The sequence below is a fragment of the Leucopleurus acutus genome, assembly GCF_964270905.1.
Source record: "Leucopleurus acutus genome assembly, chromosome: 5".
Lineage (NCBI taxonomy): Eukaryota > Metazoa > Chordata > Mammalia > Artiodactyla > Delphinidae > Leucopleurus > Leucopleurus acutus.
The window spans coordinates 76,348,458-76,362,623 of record NC_139147.1 but is presented as its reverse complement, the minus strand read 5'-3'; the positions used below and the strand labels follow the sequence as shown (position 1 = coordinate 76,362,623).

The following is a 14,166-nucleotide window of genomic DNA, read 5'->3' as shown; positions in this document are numbered from 1 at the left end:
TATGTGAAGTTCTGCAACTTGTACAAGAATTCCGAAATCCAAGAGGGAAGTTATTAAACATGGAGTGGGTAGAGCTGAGAGAACTACAGACAAATTAAGTCTCCATGGTGATGTTCCTGGGAACCTCTAGACGATGAAGGGCTGCTTTGGTTTGGGGGATTCTGATATGAGCAAACAGAAGCATCCTAACAGACACAGAGGCTCAAACCCATCCAAGCAGTGCAGTGACAAAACTTTGAATAACGTTTACTTTTTATTAAATCTCAACTCAGTTTTTTCCCCCCACCTCCTCCTCTGAACACTCATTCCTTGTTTCATTCACAAGTATTTCCCAGGTAAGTATTAATAGTATTTTTCATTTCTCCACAACTTTTCTTCAAATTATTTCCTCTACCAGAGGGACCCTTTGTTGTTTTTTCATTACTCAGTAAATATCTATCTGCTTTTCAATCTCTGTCTTTCATCTAGGATTGATTGTTGCATCATCAGTTGTCTATTAAATCTTAGTAACACACCTATGGTAGCACTTACCTTTGGATATTACGTTATTTATGTGTCTAGCCTTCTTGGATTTTTTTGAGAACGTAATTGAGTTTATGATCCCTAAACTCAAGGAAGTGACTAGTTAGTAAATTATGAACAAATGAATGTCTTCTAGTTCTTAATTCTCAAAAAGCAAGTTATTAGGTTTACCACAAGTAGCTTCATAATCAGGAAGTAATTTTTACTTTTGACCTCAGTGTTCAATAAAAATTTTGACTCATTCCCCATCCATAAATCTGGTTTTGATCTTCTTTTTATGAGACACAGCACTTTTTCATTGACACATTATATGTTAAATACATTTTAAAAAGGAAAGAGACTCCCAAAGAAATTTAATGTTTAAAAAAAAAGTGCAAGTATTTTCTCTGCATGCATGAGCATCTCAAGATTTTAATCGCTTTTTGCCTTAGGAACGTTGTGATGTATAAACATTTTACAAATCTGATCTCAAAAAAACAATGTTTTGAATAATCTGTGCTTTAATGTAAAAACAAAACATTAATTTGTTCAGTTTCTCACACAACGCGTTTATTAAACAATTCGGGCTCAATAATTTCTTAAGATTGTAACATTTAACCTTGTAATGGAGCTAAAACCAGTTCTATTTGTGGGAGTATATTTTGGACTTTTGAACAAAAATAAAATTAATGCCACTGTCTTTAGGTTGTGTTCGGAGCAAAGACAAAGAAACCAACTAATTCTGTCCAACTAATAAAACATCTAATGATGCAATTGCTACTATGACATTATCTTAATGTTATTATCATAGTGTTAAATATATTTTTGCTTCTGTTTGTTACTGAAGCTCAGTGTATCATCCCTGAACATTAGCTATTTTCACTTAATTTAGATTTTAAATATTGAAGTTTTAACTTGGGTTCCAGAAAAAAGTCCTGAAAAATAGCTGCATTTAGCTTCTTTTTTTCTTGCTCTCAACTACAAATTTTCAATGTGGCATGACTTATCAGGGAATCTGTATCAGGAAGTACAGCTCTTTAACATACCTTTTTAGGAATAAAAAATAGCCACCTCTGCGTCAAAGAGGGGATTCAGAATCACTAGCATTCTGAAGGAGCATGTGTTTTGATTATTGTTCCCACCTGTTTCTTTTTTTATTATAAAGTGGCAATTTATACTATCATTAGAAATATACATTTATATATAAAGTTTTGCCTTCAAATCTCTTTAAGCTTTGATTACCTAGGGCGAAAGACCACAAATCAAATAAAAACCCTATATAATATATCCTATTTCAGAAGCATATGTATATATACACATATATATTTGTAGAACAATCCACTGTTTTCAATGTGACTCTGATTTTAAAAAATGATATTTACAATTTTATGACAGAGAAATAATCTCAGCTTTTTATGATATTAAAATGAGCAGGGGATTTGTATGCTTGAATGTGTTTCACCTGGTGCAGATGAAGTCGTGCAACATCATGGAAGACCTTCTCAGAGCACAGCCTTATAGACAAAGCCATGAAGGCAGAATAGTAGCTTTGCTATTTCTGGGTCCATGTTTTAAAACAATTACTGTTGATGTAGTCATGCTTCTCCGCCAGGGAATTAGTGGTCCCAAATTAGGACCTTCAAGCTTTTCAATACACAAAGAGACAGTCTTCACACTTTACTTTTGTCTTAATACCCTCATGTCTTACTAGTGGCATCACGGGACCACCAACCTATATACAATACCTATCAATGGCACTGTCGTTTTCTTAAATAGAACAATTCTTTTACAAGCTATCTGGATTAGAATGAGGCCCATAAAGCATCATCGTTTGCAACAAATTGATGTCTTTTTATTGTGCTGATCCGTAATGACTAAAAACGTGGTATGAAATTCATATGTAAAATTCCAAACCCAAACTATTACCGTGATCAAGAATAGGTTGGCTTGCTGTCCTCCAGTTTCCTGAAGCACAAAATCTCTGAATTAGCAAATGGAACTTCAGCACCATTTTGTTTCTATACCTCTGACTTCTAGCTTAAACATCGAGTAAGGTATATTGACCAGAAAATTATTTTGTGAGATTCTCAGTTTTGTTTTCATTCTTAAGTCCACTGCTTTTGAAACATGTTACAATAAGGACTCTTAGAATAAACATATTTTAACTTATATTTACATAGCCAATTACAAAGCTTTACTAAAAGTCATAATTTTCCTGAGACTATCCCAATGCATTTAAGAAAAACAGGCTTATTTTACTTATAGGAGAATAAGTGATGGGTGAATTGAGACCCAGAAATTGGAATGATGAAAATCAAAGTTAAGAATTATTTTACTTGGAGTAAACCTGAAAAACAAACTATTTAAACTGGCTCATATTTTTGGAGGAAATAGGATAATTATATGTGTATATATGGTAATATTTTAAAAACCTAGACAGTAAATACTGACTTTTTCTATGAAAGGTTTTATGTACTTAAAAAGTAAGCAGCAATTAGGCAAATGTTCACCCTGTGTTTTAAACCATAGTTTTTGTCAGGTTAATGTGTAAAAAAATACGAGGTTTCCAATTTATTCTCTGACAGTAAGTTTCCAAAACATTTTATTGTGGTGAACATTTGCTTAAATGATATGGAGAAAAACAATATACAAATTGGGTAGTTAGAAATGTTTCTTCAGTGTTATCACGAAGGAGACAGATGTGAGTCTAGATGCTAAAAAACAAACAAACATTGAAAAAAAAGGGAAGAATTTTGTTGGGAATTCATTTCTCTACCATATTTTCCATAATATTTAACTAGATAAGATATATTGTCATGAAATCATCAGTATAATTGATAACACTTTGAGAAACTGTCAGTTGTGTTACTTGTGAGCTTGTGATGCCTATGTATATGTGTGTATGTGTGTATGACCGAAAAGCACAAATCATTTTATGCTAAATGAGCCTGTGACCCATTTTGTAGAAGCCTCTTTTTAATTTTTTCAAAGAAAATAAGGCTTTGTGCTTGGGATTTGTTTGGTCCTGGAAGTGACAGGTGCATTTGTAATCAAGTTGAATCAAGAGTGACAAGGAGAAATACAACCAGATTTGTATTTCTGTATTTCTTTTGACAAGGGCATTCTTTTCCTAGAAGAGTAACATTCCTTTTTTCTCTTTAATTTAAATGTGTGTATTTGTTACGTTCCATGTATTTTGGTTAAACAAATATCTCTCGAAAATGTGTGTTCAAAATCCTTGCCTAGATGCATAACTTTTATTCTTTGCAACCAGTTAGACAAATTCCTCCATTTCATTTTCTGCTAACCTCCTGATAACAGAAACAGAATACTTGGTGAAGGACACGGACCACTATTGAAGAATAATGATTGTGTAGAGTGAGGGAAACTACAGTGACTTTGAAAGAATACAGCAACCAACGGCAAGGTCATTGAAGTGAGGGCCTAGAGTTTCTGCAAAGTGTATATATTTTAGGGAGTATTTGGAACAATACATGCTGGACGGTAGAGCTATAAGAGAAGTAACATGCTAAGTCTTCTCATTGATAATATCCATAAATCTACATATATTTTTTAACATTCTCTTTAGTTTTGTTTTGATTTGGATGTCTCTACACCATTCCTGATTTGTAGGACTAAGTAGATCTACTTTTTTCCAAGGCAATTGTATAACATTCAATTCTTCCCTAACATTTTTCTAACACTTTAGTATTCCTAAATATGCATTTACCTAGTCTTACACCGAGGTGGTTTTTTTTTTTCGGGGGGGTGGGGGGACTACTTTAAGCCACTCACACAACCCTGTCTGTTGGAGCCATGGCTGTTAATTCTGTATTATTTCTCTATACCCCTTGAAAATTCAGCACAAGTTTCATTCTATGCTCTAGGAGACAGACTGATTTTCAACTAGATTCATAAATGAGGATATATAGTAACAAACAATTCACTGGCTTCATAAGATAGTAAGTTAGGAATTTCACAGCCATGCTTCCCAATTCCTTGGTGAAGTTTGGAAAATGCTACATACAGAAAACTCTGGTAAGGTACAAAGACAAATACAGTTTGCTTTCACCAATTTCTTAGGATTTATTTCTTTATATAAAACCCCTCTTCCTTCTTTCCTGCTGCAAGAGATGGTATAAAACTCTCTAAGACAGCTAGACATGCACCTATACTCTCAAAGGTGTCCACAAAGTAAAAAATCAGACCAAAATGGTATGAGCACATAACTTATTTATCACTGCCTGGGCATGGCAATGACAAAGAATTCCTAAAAGTTACATCAGCCTTAAAACCTGAATTTTTTTTCTAAATGGCTAAAGAAAAAAAATGAGCCCCTGAATTAATACCTTTGAAAAAAACATGATATTCTCCTAGGAGAATCTGAAACTCTTTTCAGGAAGGAATGAAATCAGCTAATAGCATTAAATTCAACATAAGGCTATCCTTTGCATGAAACAATCTTAAATATCGATTTCAAGAATAAAATTTTAAACTTTTCTTGATGTTAAACGATTTCTGGCTATATACCTTATAGGCAATAGAAGAATCTATAATTCATACATGTTCAATATCATGGTAAAAAAAAATCCTGGAAACAGAATGTAATTATGTGTCAATTCCAGATGTCCAAAGAAAATACAAATTCAAAACAAAACACACACCAGAGAATTATCCAGAGTTTAAGGTATTTAGGGTATTACATCGATTTGTAAGTTCAATTTTCCAAAACCCTCTTCTTTAAGGTAATAATTTTATTTCATCTTTATGATAGTTATGTTTTCATTACATTTAGCCCTCTATTAATAACAACACAGTTTATTTTAATGCTTGTGGAGTCTTGATTTTTTTTTTCCTCTGCTTTTAGGTGTGCTAATCTTTGTGCATGTGCATTTTTCTACCACATTGCAACAGACAAGCTTTGGTTCAATTTTCTTATCCTACACAAAGAAAGATTTTGAGTGCAGAATCTTAGCCACTGGGTCTTGGGTTGCCATTTTATTTTCCTCTCCTTGGGTGGATTTATTGGAAGGAAATGGGTAAAGGGCAAGGGGAGAAAAGGAAGGGATGAGAGAGGGACGAAGGGAAGAGTTCTCAGCTATGTTGAATCTTGATTCACAACTTTGCCTCCATTCATGGTTGGTGTTCCAGAACTTTTCCTCGAACGCCCCTGTTTTTCTCCAATCTCATGTAGTGATGGCTCTCTGTACATACACACTGGAAGGCAAAAATCACATTAATTACTCTTTACAATAGTGGACATAAATTTGGCCTCAATAAACAGCTCAATTTTGACTTCATAATATTGTTCACTCTCATCACTAGCTCTTCTTCCTATGTGAAAATGAGTTTTAACTTAAAACATTTAATGGATACACATAATTCTCTTCTAGTTCTATCAGTCACAACCTTTTAAGTCTTCCCGAACGGCAAACACATGGGTAGTTTCTGTTTCTGTATAGATAAGGCTTAAGTTTTTACTGTCTACTAACCTATAATAGGATTTTCATCTAGAGTTAGAGGAGACATTGGGAGTATAACATTTAAAGGGTAGAAAGAGATATTTTGTTTTTTAGCCTTTAGCCTGCAATCTTGGAAAAAAATTCTTATTTACATGATCCTAATCTTTACCCTACTGCAAGAAATATGACATTGTTTTATCAAATTGAAATATTTATTGCCAACTTTCAGGGTATTCATCTATAGTTATTCATCAGTAGGAAATGTGATTATGCAACTGTGAGATTTCAGTTCACATCTATATAAACACTTCCTTTTATCTCTATTGTTTTGTTTGGCTCTAAAGCTCAGTCATCTGTGAATTATCATGGCTCTTGCTAGATTATTGCATAGAAAGAAAAATGTTTTTCAATTCACAAAGATAAGATAGGATCTATTAGCGTATTGAGTCCATTAAAAGAGATTCATTTTACTGTTGTGAGACAAATGTGACTGTATATGAGTATATGAAATATTTACTTAAATATCAGGAGGTATTTTTATCTTTGACTTAGGAACAAATAGTTGCGTACTCCCATCTATTGAACAATCACTACAATACCTTGGTAATCTGAATGTTATTTCTAATCAAATTGCTTCTGCCGATGGGCTTTGCCCTGGAACTGGAGACCGGAGCATGGCCATGAATAAAACAGATGTTGCATGGTGGTTAAGAGCACCAATTTGGGAGCCACACTGCCTGGTCTACATCCTTAGCCACTTTCTAGCTCTGTCTAATGGACACACAGTAAGCATCCAAAGATGTATAAGAAGAATGAATGAGCTGATCTCTTCATGAACATGAATAAAAGATTTCAGAGAACATACTGATAAATTGTTTTGGTTGAAGGTATATCCTAAATCCAAAACTAGATTAAGAGAGTTAAGATACAAGTAAGCTTCTCCTCGGACCCGTTCAGTGATGAAGAGATAGGTCTCTTCCAACATCTCAGTAGTAGGGCTTCTTAAATGTCCATGTGCATCTGAATCACCTAGGGGTATTGTTAAAATGAAGACTCTGATTCAGAAGGTCTATAGTGGGCTTGAGATTCTGCATTTTTAATAAGTGCCCAGGTGATGCGGATGCTGGCAAAACCGTAACCACACTGTGGCCAGTACAAAATATATATATAAAGCATGTTTGTTAAGTATATTGTGCACGATTATTATACATACATACATATATATATATATATATATATATATATATGTTTTGCTTTTTTTTTTGCAATACGCAGGCCTCTCACTGTTGTGGCCTCTCCCGTTGCAGAGCACAGGCCCCGGACACACGGGCTCAGCGGCCATGGCTCACAGGCCCAGCCGCTCCGCGGCATGTGGGATCCTCCCAGACTGGGGCACGAACCCGTGTCCCCTGCATCGGCAGGCAGACTCTCAACCATTGCGCCACCAGGGAAGCCCTACATATATATTTTTAAATGAGATTTTAAAATATTTCAGTTATTGCACTGAATGGTCCCTCCGATATCCTCAAAGGACTAACTGCCTTTGGCCTCACTAGCAAAGTATACAGAGGAAACTAGAAAGAATTGATCCTGTAATTTTCAGATGGTGCCAGTAGGTAATTCAAGTTTCTACCTTTCTTTTACAAAAGACAGAAGATCCTTAAGATTCTATTGAAATCTTGAAATTCCTCAAGCCTAAGGTCTTTTACCTATATTTCTGTTATACACAAGTATTAAAATCCCCCAAATTAAAAAATATGTTTATATGTGCAAAATATAGCCATGTATTTATAACTGGTTAGTGCACAGGGGAACTCAGAAGTAATGAAGTGATTCAGTTGGAAAGTTATTCATATGATGCCATAAAGCAGTTTTTCCCTACTCTGTCACCTAATCAGTTGTGAAAATCCCCAGATCTGACTACTGACTGCTAAATCAGCCTCAAAGAATGAAAAAAAAATATTTAAAAATACACACAATAGATTTTGACATGCGAATTTCTTAAACTTCAACTTACAGGCACTTGAAGAATATTACTCTTTAATTTCCATTAAATAATATAGTTTATAGTTTTTTTGTTTGTTTTTGCGGTACGCGGGCCTCTCACTGTTGTGGCCTCTCCCGTTGCGGAGCACAGGCTCCGGACGTGCAGGCTCAGCGGCCATGGCTCACGGGCCCAGCCGCTCCGTGGCATGTGGGATCTTCCCGGACCGGGGCACGAACCCGTGTCACCCTGCATCGGCAGGCAGACTCTCAACCAATGCGCCACCAGTTTATAGTTTTTGTTTATAGTTTATAGTTTTTGTATCTGAATTTCTTACTGTTGCAATTTCTTTTTTGTTTCCTTGTATCATAGATTCTACTCAAGACATTTGTTTTTAACTTTTATCTTTTTTTTTGCTACTTCTCACTTACACATAAAATACTTAAGTTATGACAACACAAAATGTTGCCATTATAATTATCATTGCAGATAGCTTTTCAAATAACTTAACCCTGCTGACCATCCTAGTATCAAGTCCCCGTAGAGTTTTCCAAACTGGCATCTAAAATTTTTCAGTATTTCAAAAAGAACAAAACTCACTAGTGTCATAGCAAAATGTGCAACTTGCTCTTCTTCTCGGACAACTCAATCACTAATTTTCCAATATTTCCATTAAATGGAGTAATAAACTTCCAGGTTTTGAAAAATATATCTTCTTATATATCGTAGCTGGAAAATTAAGAGTAATTAAACCAATAGATTCAATTTAATTTCTTGGGCTTTAATTTTCATTGTTATTTACAGACTCTCCGATGCCAGTAATACTACCTAACTTAAGAAGCTGACAAATAAAGGGGTATGAAACTCAATCAAGTTTTAGAATTAAAGTGTAATTAAGAGACCATGATCCAATTAGAAAGCAAAGAAAGAAAGGACAAAACACTTCTCTTCAGGAATGTAACCTCCTTTGATAGTTGTATTAACACTCCATAACTGTGCTATTCTGTCTGAATGGTACATAATAAAATGATGACACAAAATACAAGGAGAAAACAAGAAGGCATAAGTGTTCTATAAAGTGCATTATAAGCTCAAAACGTAAACCCAAATCACTGTGATGTACACAATAACCACAATCATAACCTCTTAAATAAACCTTTAATCCCGTCAATAAATCTATTTCAGAATTTTCAAAGCCATTTCATTTATTTATTTTTTATAGGCAAATCGTCTTTTAATGAACTGTACCAACAGACAGAATTTTACATTTAACCCTAACTGGGACTTGGGCTTCCTCCCAGGCACTGAATGATCACAGAGACTAGACTGTAGTAGAGAACCCGAGCTGGCATTTGACTGTGAAGATTTTCCTGGATGTGGCTGGGGAGTGCCGAAACCTGCCCAAATGGATATTCAAAGCCATTGTAAACTGACCACCTCATTTGATAATTACAATAACCAGGTGAATAAAGTAGGCAAGAAACATAAAAGAAACTAAGCAACTTCCCTAAAGTCAGAGGGTGAGTAGTAGCAGAGCCAGATGGGAGTATAGGATTTCGAGGTCCTAGTCAAAAGTTTTTAATAAAAGCAGAAAAACAATGCATCAAATAAATGGTATAAATGACTGTCTTATACCAATGTTTAAGTTATTTCTGTATATTAATGTAGATCCAGGTTGGCTTCACCTCTACCAAATGTTCCTAATGTCATCCAAAAATGGTAATGAAAACAAATTCGGGATGCCTATTATAAAAATAAATAATTAAATAACAAGTGTTGGCAAGTAGGTGGAGAAACGGGAACCATTGTACATTGCTGGCAGGAATTTAAAATGGACAGCCACTGTGAAAAACAATATGGTGAGTTCCTCAAAAAATCAAGCGTAGAATTACCGTATGATCCAGAAATTCCACCTCTGGATATACACCCAAGAGAAAAAAAAGCAGGGATGTGAACAGGTATTTGTACACCCGTGTTCAAGGAAACATTACTTACAATAGCCAAAAGGTGGAGCACATTTGGTTGAACAAATGAACAGATACACAAAATGTGTTATATACATACAATGAAATATTGTTCAACCTTAAAAAAGAACAAAGTCCTGACACAAACATGGATGAACCTTGAGGAACTAAGGCTATGTGAAATAAGCTAGGCACAAAAGGACAAATATTTTATGATTCCATTTATGTGAGATACCTAGAGTAGTCATTAATAGAGACAGAAAGTAGAATGGTGGTTGCTGGACACTGAGGGAAGGGAGGATGGGAGTAAATACTTAATGGATGCAGCATTTCAGTTGGGGAAGATGTAAAAGTTTTGGGGATGGATGGTGGTAATGGCTACACAACATAGGAATGTATTTAATGGCACTGAAATGTACTCTTTTTTTTTTTTTTCTTAATTGGAGTATAATTGTTTCTCCCTTTGGGATTCCAATTAGATAAGTATTATATCTTCTCACTCCTTCTTCTGTATATCTTGGACTCTGTGATATTTTCTATCTCCTCTGCCCTTTTGTCTACATTCTCAAGAATTTGTTTTTTAGATCGCAGTTCTTTATTTTTTTATTGGAGTATAATTGCTTTACAATGTTGTGTTAGTTTCTGCTGTACAATGAAGTGAATCAGCTATAAGTATACATATATCATCTTCCTCTTGGACCTCCCCCCCATCCCACCCATCTAGGTCATCACAGAGGACCGAGCTGAGCTCCCTGTGCTATACCGCAGGTTCCCACTAGCTAGCTATTTTACATACGGTAGTGTATTAATGTAAAACCTATTCTCCCAATTTATCCCACTCTCCCCTTCCCCTACTGTGCCCACACATACGTTCTCTATGCTTGCATCTGTATTCCTACCCTGCAAATAGGTTCACCTGTACCATTTTTCTAGATTCCACATATATGTCTTAATCTAAATATTTGTTTTTCTCTTTCTGACTTACTTCACTCTGTATGACAGACTCTAGGTCCATCATTGCAGCATTATTTACAATAGCCAGGACATGGAAACAACCTATATGTCCATCAACAGATGAATGGATAAAGAAGATGTGGTACATATAAACAATGGAATATTACTCAGCCATAAAAAGGAACAAAATTGGGTCATTTGTAGATGGACTGAGAAATGTACTGTTAAATTGGTTAAAATGGTAAATTTTATGTTGCATATATTTTATACAACATAATTAACAATTATACATAATTTTAAAAAAATCACACACACAGAAACAAACACCCTGAGTATAAGCTGTAAACAAAGAAGTGACTGTTAAAGCCAGAGATGTCCTGTTTGCATGGGAAGAGCCAAAAATTCCCCAACAGTCAACAATATTAGTCTTAGGACTGTTCTGTGAAAGAGAGAATTGAGATATACTGAGGGTACAGGGTTGGTGAGAGGATAGAAAAATCTGATGAGAACATCCCAGGACTGTGCTACCTAATACAGTATCCATTTTGCCATATGTGATCATTGAGCACTTAAAATGTGGCTGGTCCTAATTCAGATGTGCTAGAAGTATAAAATAAATACTGAATTTCAAAGACCACACAAAAATTAAATATCTCAGTAATAATGCTTCATATTGATTATATATTGAAATGACATTTTGAATATACTGGGTTGAATACATTATTAACATTTATTTCATATGTTTGTTTTTATTTTTTAAATATGATTACCAGAAAAGTTTAAATTACACATGTAGCTTGTATTATATTTCTATTACACAGTGCTGTCTTAAAAGTTTGCTGTTCTCTGGAAAAGAAGTGTCTTGATTAGAGTCAAAGTTATCAATTACTATATGATGGGGAGGGGAGTTGAGGAAACTTCCTGAACTGACTGGACCTGACCTCCATAGGCAAACTTAGGAGAGACAGAGTAGCTTAGATTTCTTTGATGGAATGAACTGGTTCACAAAACATTTATTGGCCCTTTTAACTTGGCTTAACTATTAATAATATTGTATCATTTTGATTCTATTACTGTCTTTTCATTTCTTTCTTTCCTCAAATTCCAGTTACTCTTTTGCTGACTAATATCCAGAGATGAATTTGTTTCAGCATTAATTTGTTCATTTATTTTATGAACAGGTACAAATTACTTTGTACAAGGCGCTCTGCTAGATTCTGCGGCGACTGCAAGAAATGCTCTCTTGATTCCTTGCCCTCAAGGAGCTCAAGGCTAAGAAAGAGAGCACAGGCGTTCACACAAATCACAGGGTAGAAAGGGCCATAGCAGAGTTTCATGGAAATGAGTTTATAAAATAGTTCTTTGATGTTGATTTAGCCTTGAAGGATGCAGAAGATTTAGAGAAATGGATGAGCTACTAAATAAGAATGAAGGGATGAAGCGCAGGTTGTATAAGAGAAACAGCGACCAGTTGAAGGATGGGGTAAAACTGAGAGGTGGCGAGGGATGAGAGTGACGACCAACTTGAATCAGACCTCCTGAATCCAGGCCAGAGGATTTAAGCCATGATCCTGATACAGTCAGACTTGATTAGTTAGTGAATGAACAGTTAATAATACGTCCATCAAGTATATGAGTGTATAGGGAAAAATCTATTTATTCAATCTCTTTATCTAGAAAAATGTCTATGTTTATAGACATGACATTCATAGCCAGTCAGGGTAGTCAAGAAAAATCAAACTGAATCTTACTGCATAGATTACATAAGAAATCATTGGCAGCGTTTCAAACCTTTATGAGTTGTTCTGATGCCTTGCAAACACCGTCTTAATTTCTTAGGAACAAACTTAGCTGGGCGCCACGATGTATGAGACCAGCTGCTTATCTCCTATACAGTTGGCTTTCTGTATCTGTGGGTTCTACATCCTCAGAGTCAACCAACTGCAGGTTGGAAAATATTCAATTAATTCCAGAAAGTTCCAAAAAGCAGAACTTGAATTTGCCCTGCTCTGGCAACTATTTACATAGCATTTACATTGTATTAGGTATTATAAATAATTTAGAGATGATTTAACGTATACAGGAGGATGTGTAGGTTATATGCAAATACTATGCCATTTTATATAAGGGACTTGAGCATCTGCAGATTTTAGTATCCACAGAGATTCCTGGAACGAATCCCCTGCAAATACTGAGGGATGACTGTACTCAACATCTAACACATTTCAAACACCATGACTCTGACTGCAATTGAAAAGTGGGGCTCTCTTTGTTAAGCTGACTAACATGTTGAGAATGGTTATCCTTTTGTTTTGGGGGAAGCGTAATTTAGCTTAGCACTTAAGACGACTAAACAAACAACAAATGATAAATCAAGAATTACTAATCCCGCAAATGAGACTCCTATATACTGTACAGTAAAATTTGGAGTTCTGGTATTAATTTCCAATCATATACTACTAAGCAATTCTGAGAAACCTTTAAGAAACATTTCCAGGGAACTGTCGAGATTCTGATCTTCAACAATTATATAAATTCTATAGCTCCTAAATTGTGTTTCTCAAATTATTACTGTCCCATACAAGATTAAGTTTTTTTTCTTCCCATTAATAAGTTCCTTATTAGTAATTGCAAAGAACCCTAGTCTCTTGGTTTGCAGTAGTTCAAAGGACTAAAATGGTATTTAAGTAGGGGCTTTTCCATCACTTTCTTTTACTATAAGCTATTATTTCATTAGAAAATAGAGTTTTTAGTCAATGCTTTAGAAGTTTTTAAAAATCCTTGAATATTTTCTTCCCAAGTGCTCTGTTTTATGCATTCTGGGGCACTATAGCTATGAGAGCAAAGTTTGATATTCTAGTTATTTTGATGAGTCATTTCCAAATTGAGAATAAAGTGAAAAAACAAACAAAAAATCCAACTCCCTATCATTCTTGTCCTCCCAGCTCCGCACACCTGTTTCACAGAAACTCAGGTTCAGTGCCACTGCAGATTTAACAACCGGAAACCAATCCAGTGAGGGGAACTTGGGATATAACTCTCTTATTTCTCATTCAGGACCTTGTGGGCTCCACTTGTGATACAGCCTTTACTTTCAGTGGGCATGATTTAATGGCCAGCTGTTGGTATGGAACTGGTTTCTAATTGTGTTTCTTTCTGACTTAATTTTATACTATCTTTCCAACGAAGTTTCAATATCCAAATTTCAAGAATGTTCAGTGTCCTGATAATGCAATACTTTCATGATTCACAACATTATATCTCTTTCATTTGGCTCTTCTGGGTTGTCCTGATCCTATTT

General features: G+C 35.1%; 1 protein-coding gene across 2 annotated transcripts in view; it reads right to left on the bottom strand.

Annotated features, from left to right (window-relative positions):
- Positions 1-5,599: 5,599 nt before the first annotated feature.
- Positions 5,600-14,166, bottom strand: part of FGF12 (fibroblast growth factor 12) — a gene marked incomplete at both ends in the record, with an annotated part of 353,542 nt that continues 344,975 nt past the window's right edge. For both annotated transcript variants that reach the window (XM_082840461.1, XM_082840460.1), the window contains one exon: positions 5,600-5,718. In XM_082840461.1, coding sequence (XP_082696587.1) covers positions 5,600-5,718 — 119 coding nt within the window. The remainder of the gene's footprint in view (positions 5,719-14,166) is intronic.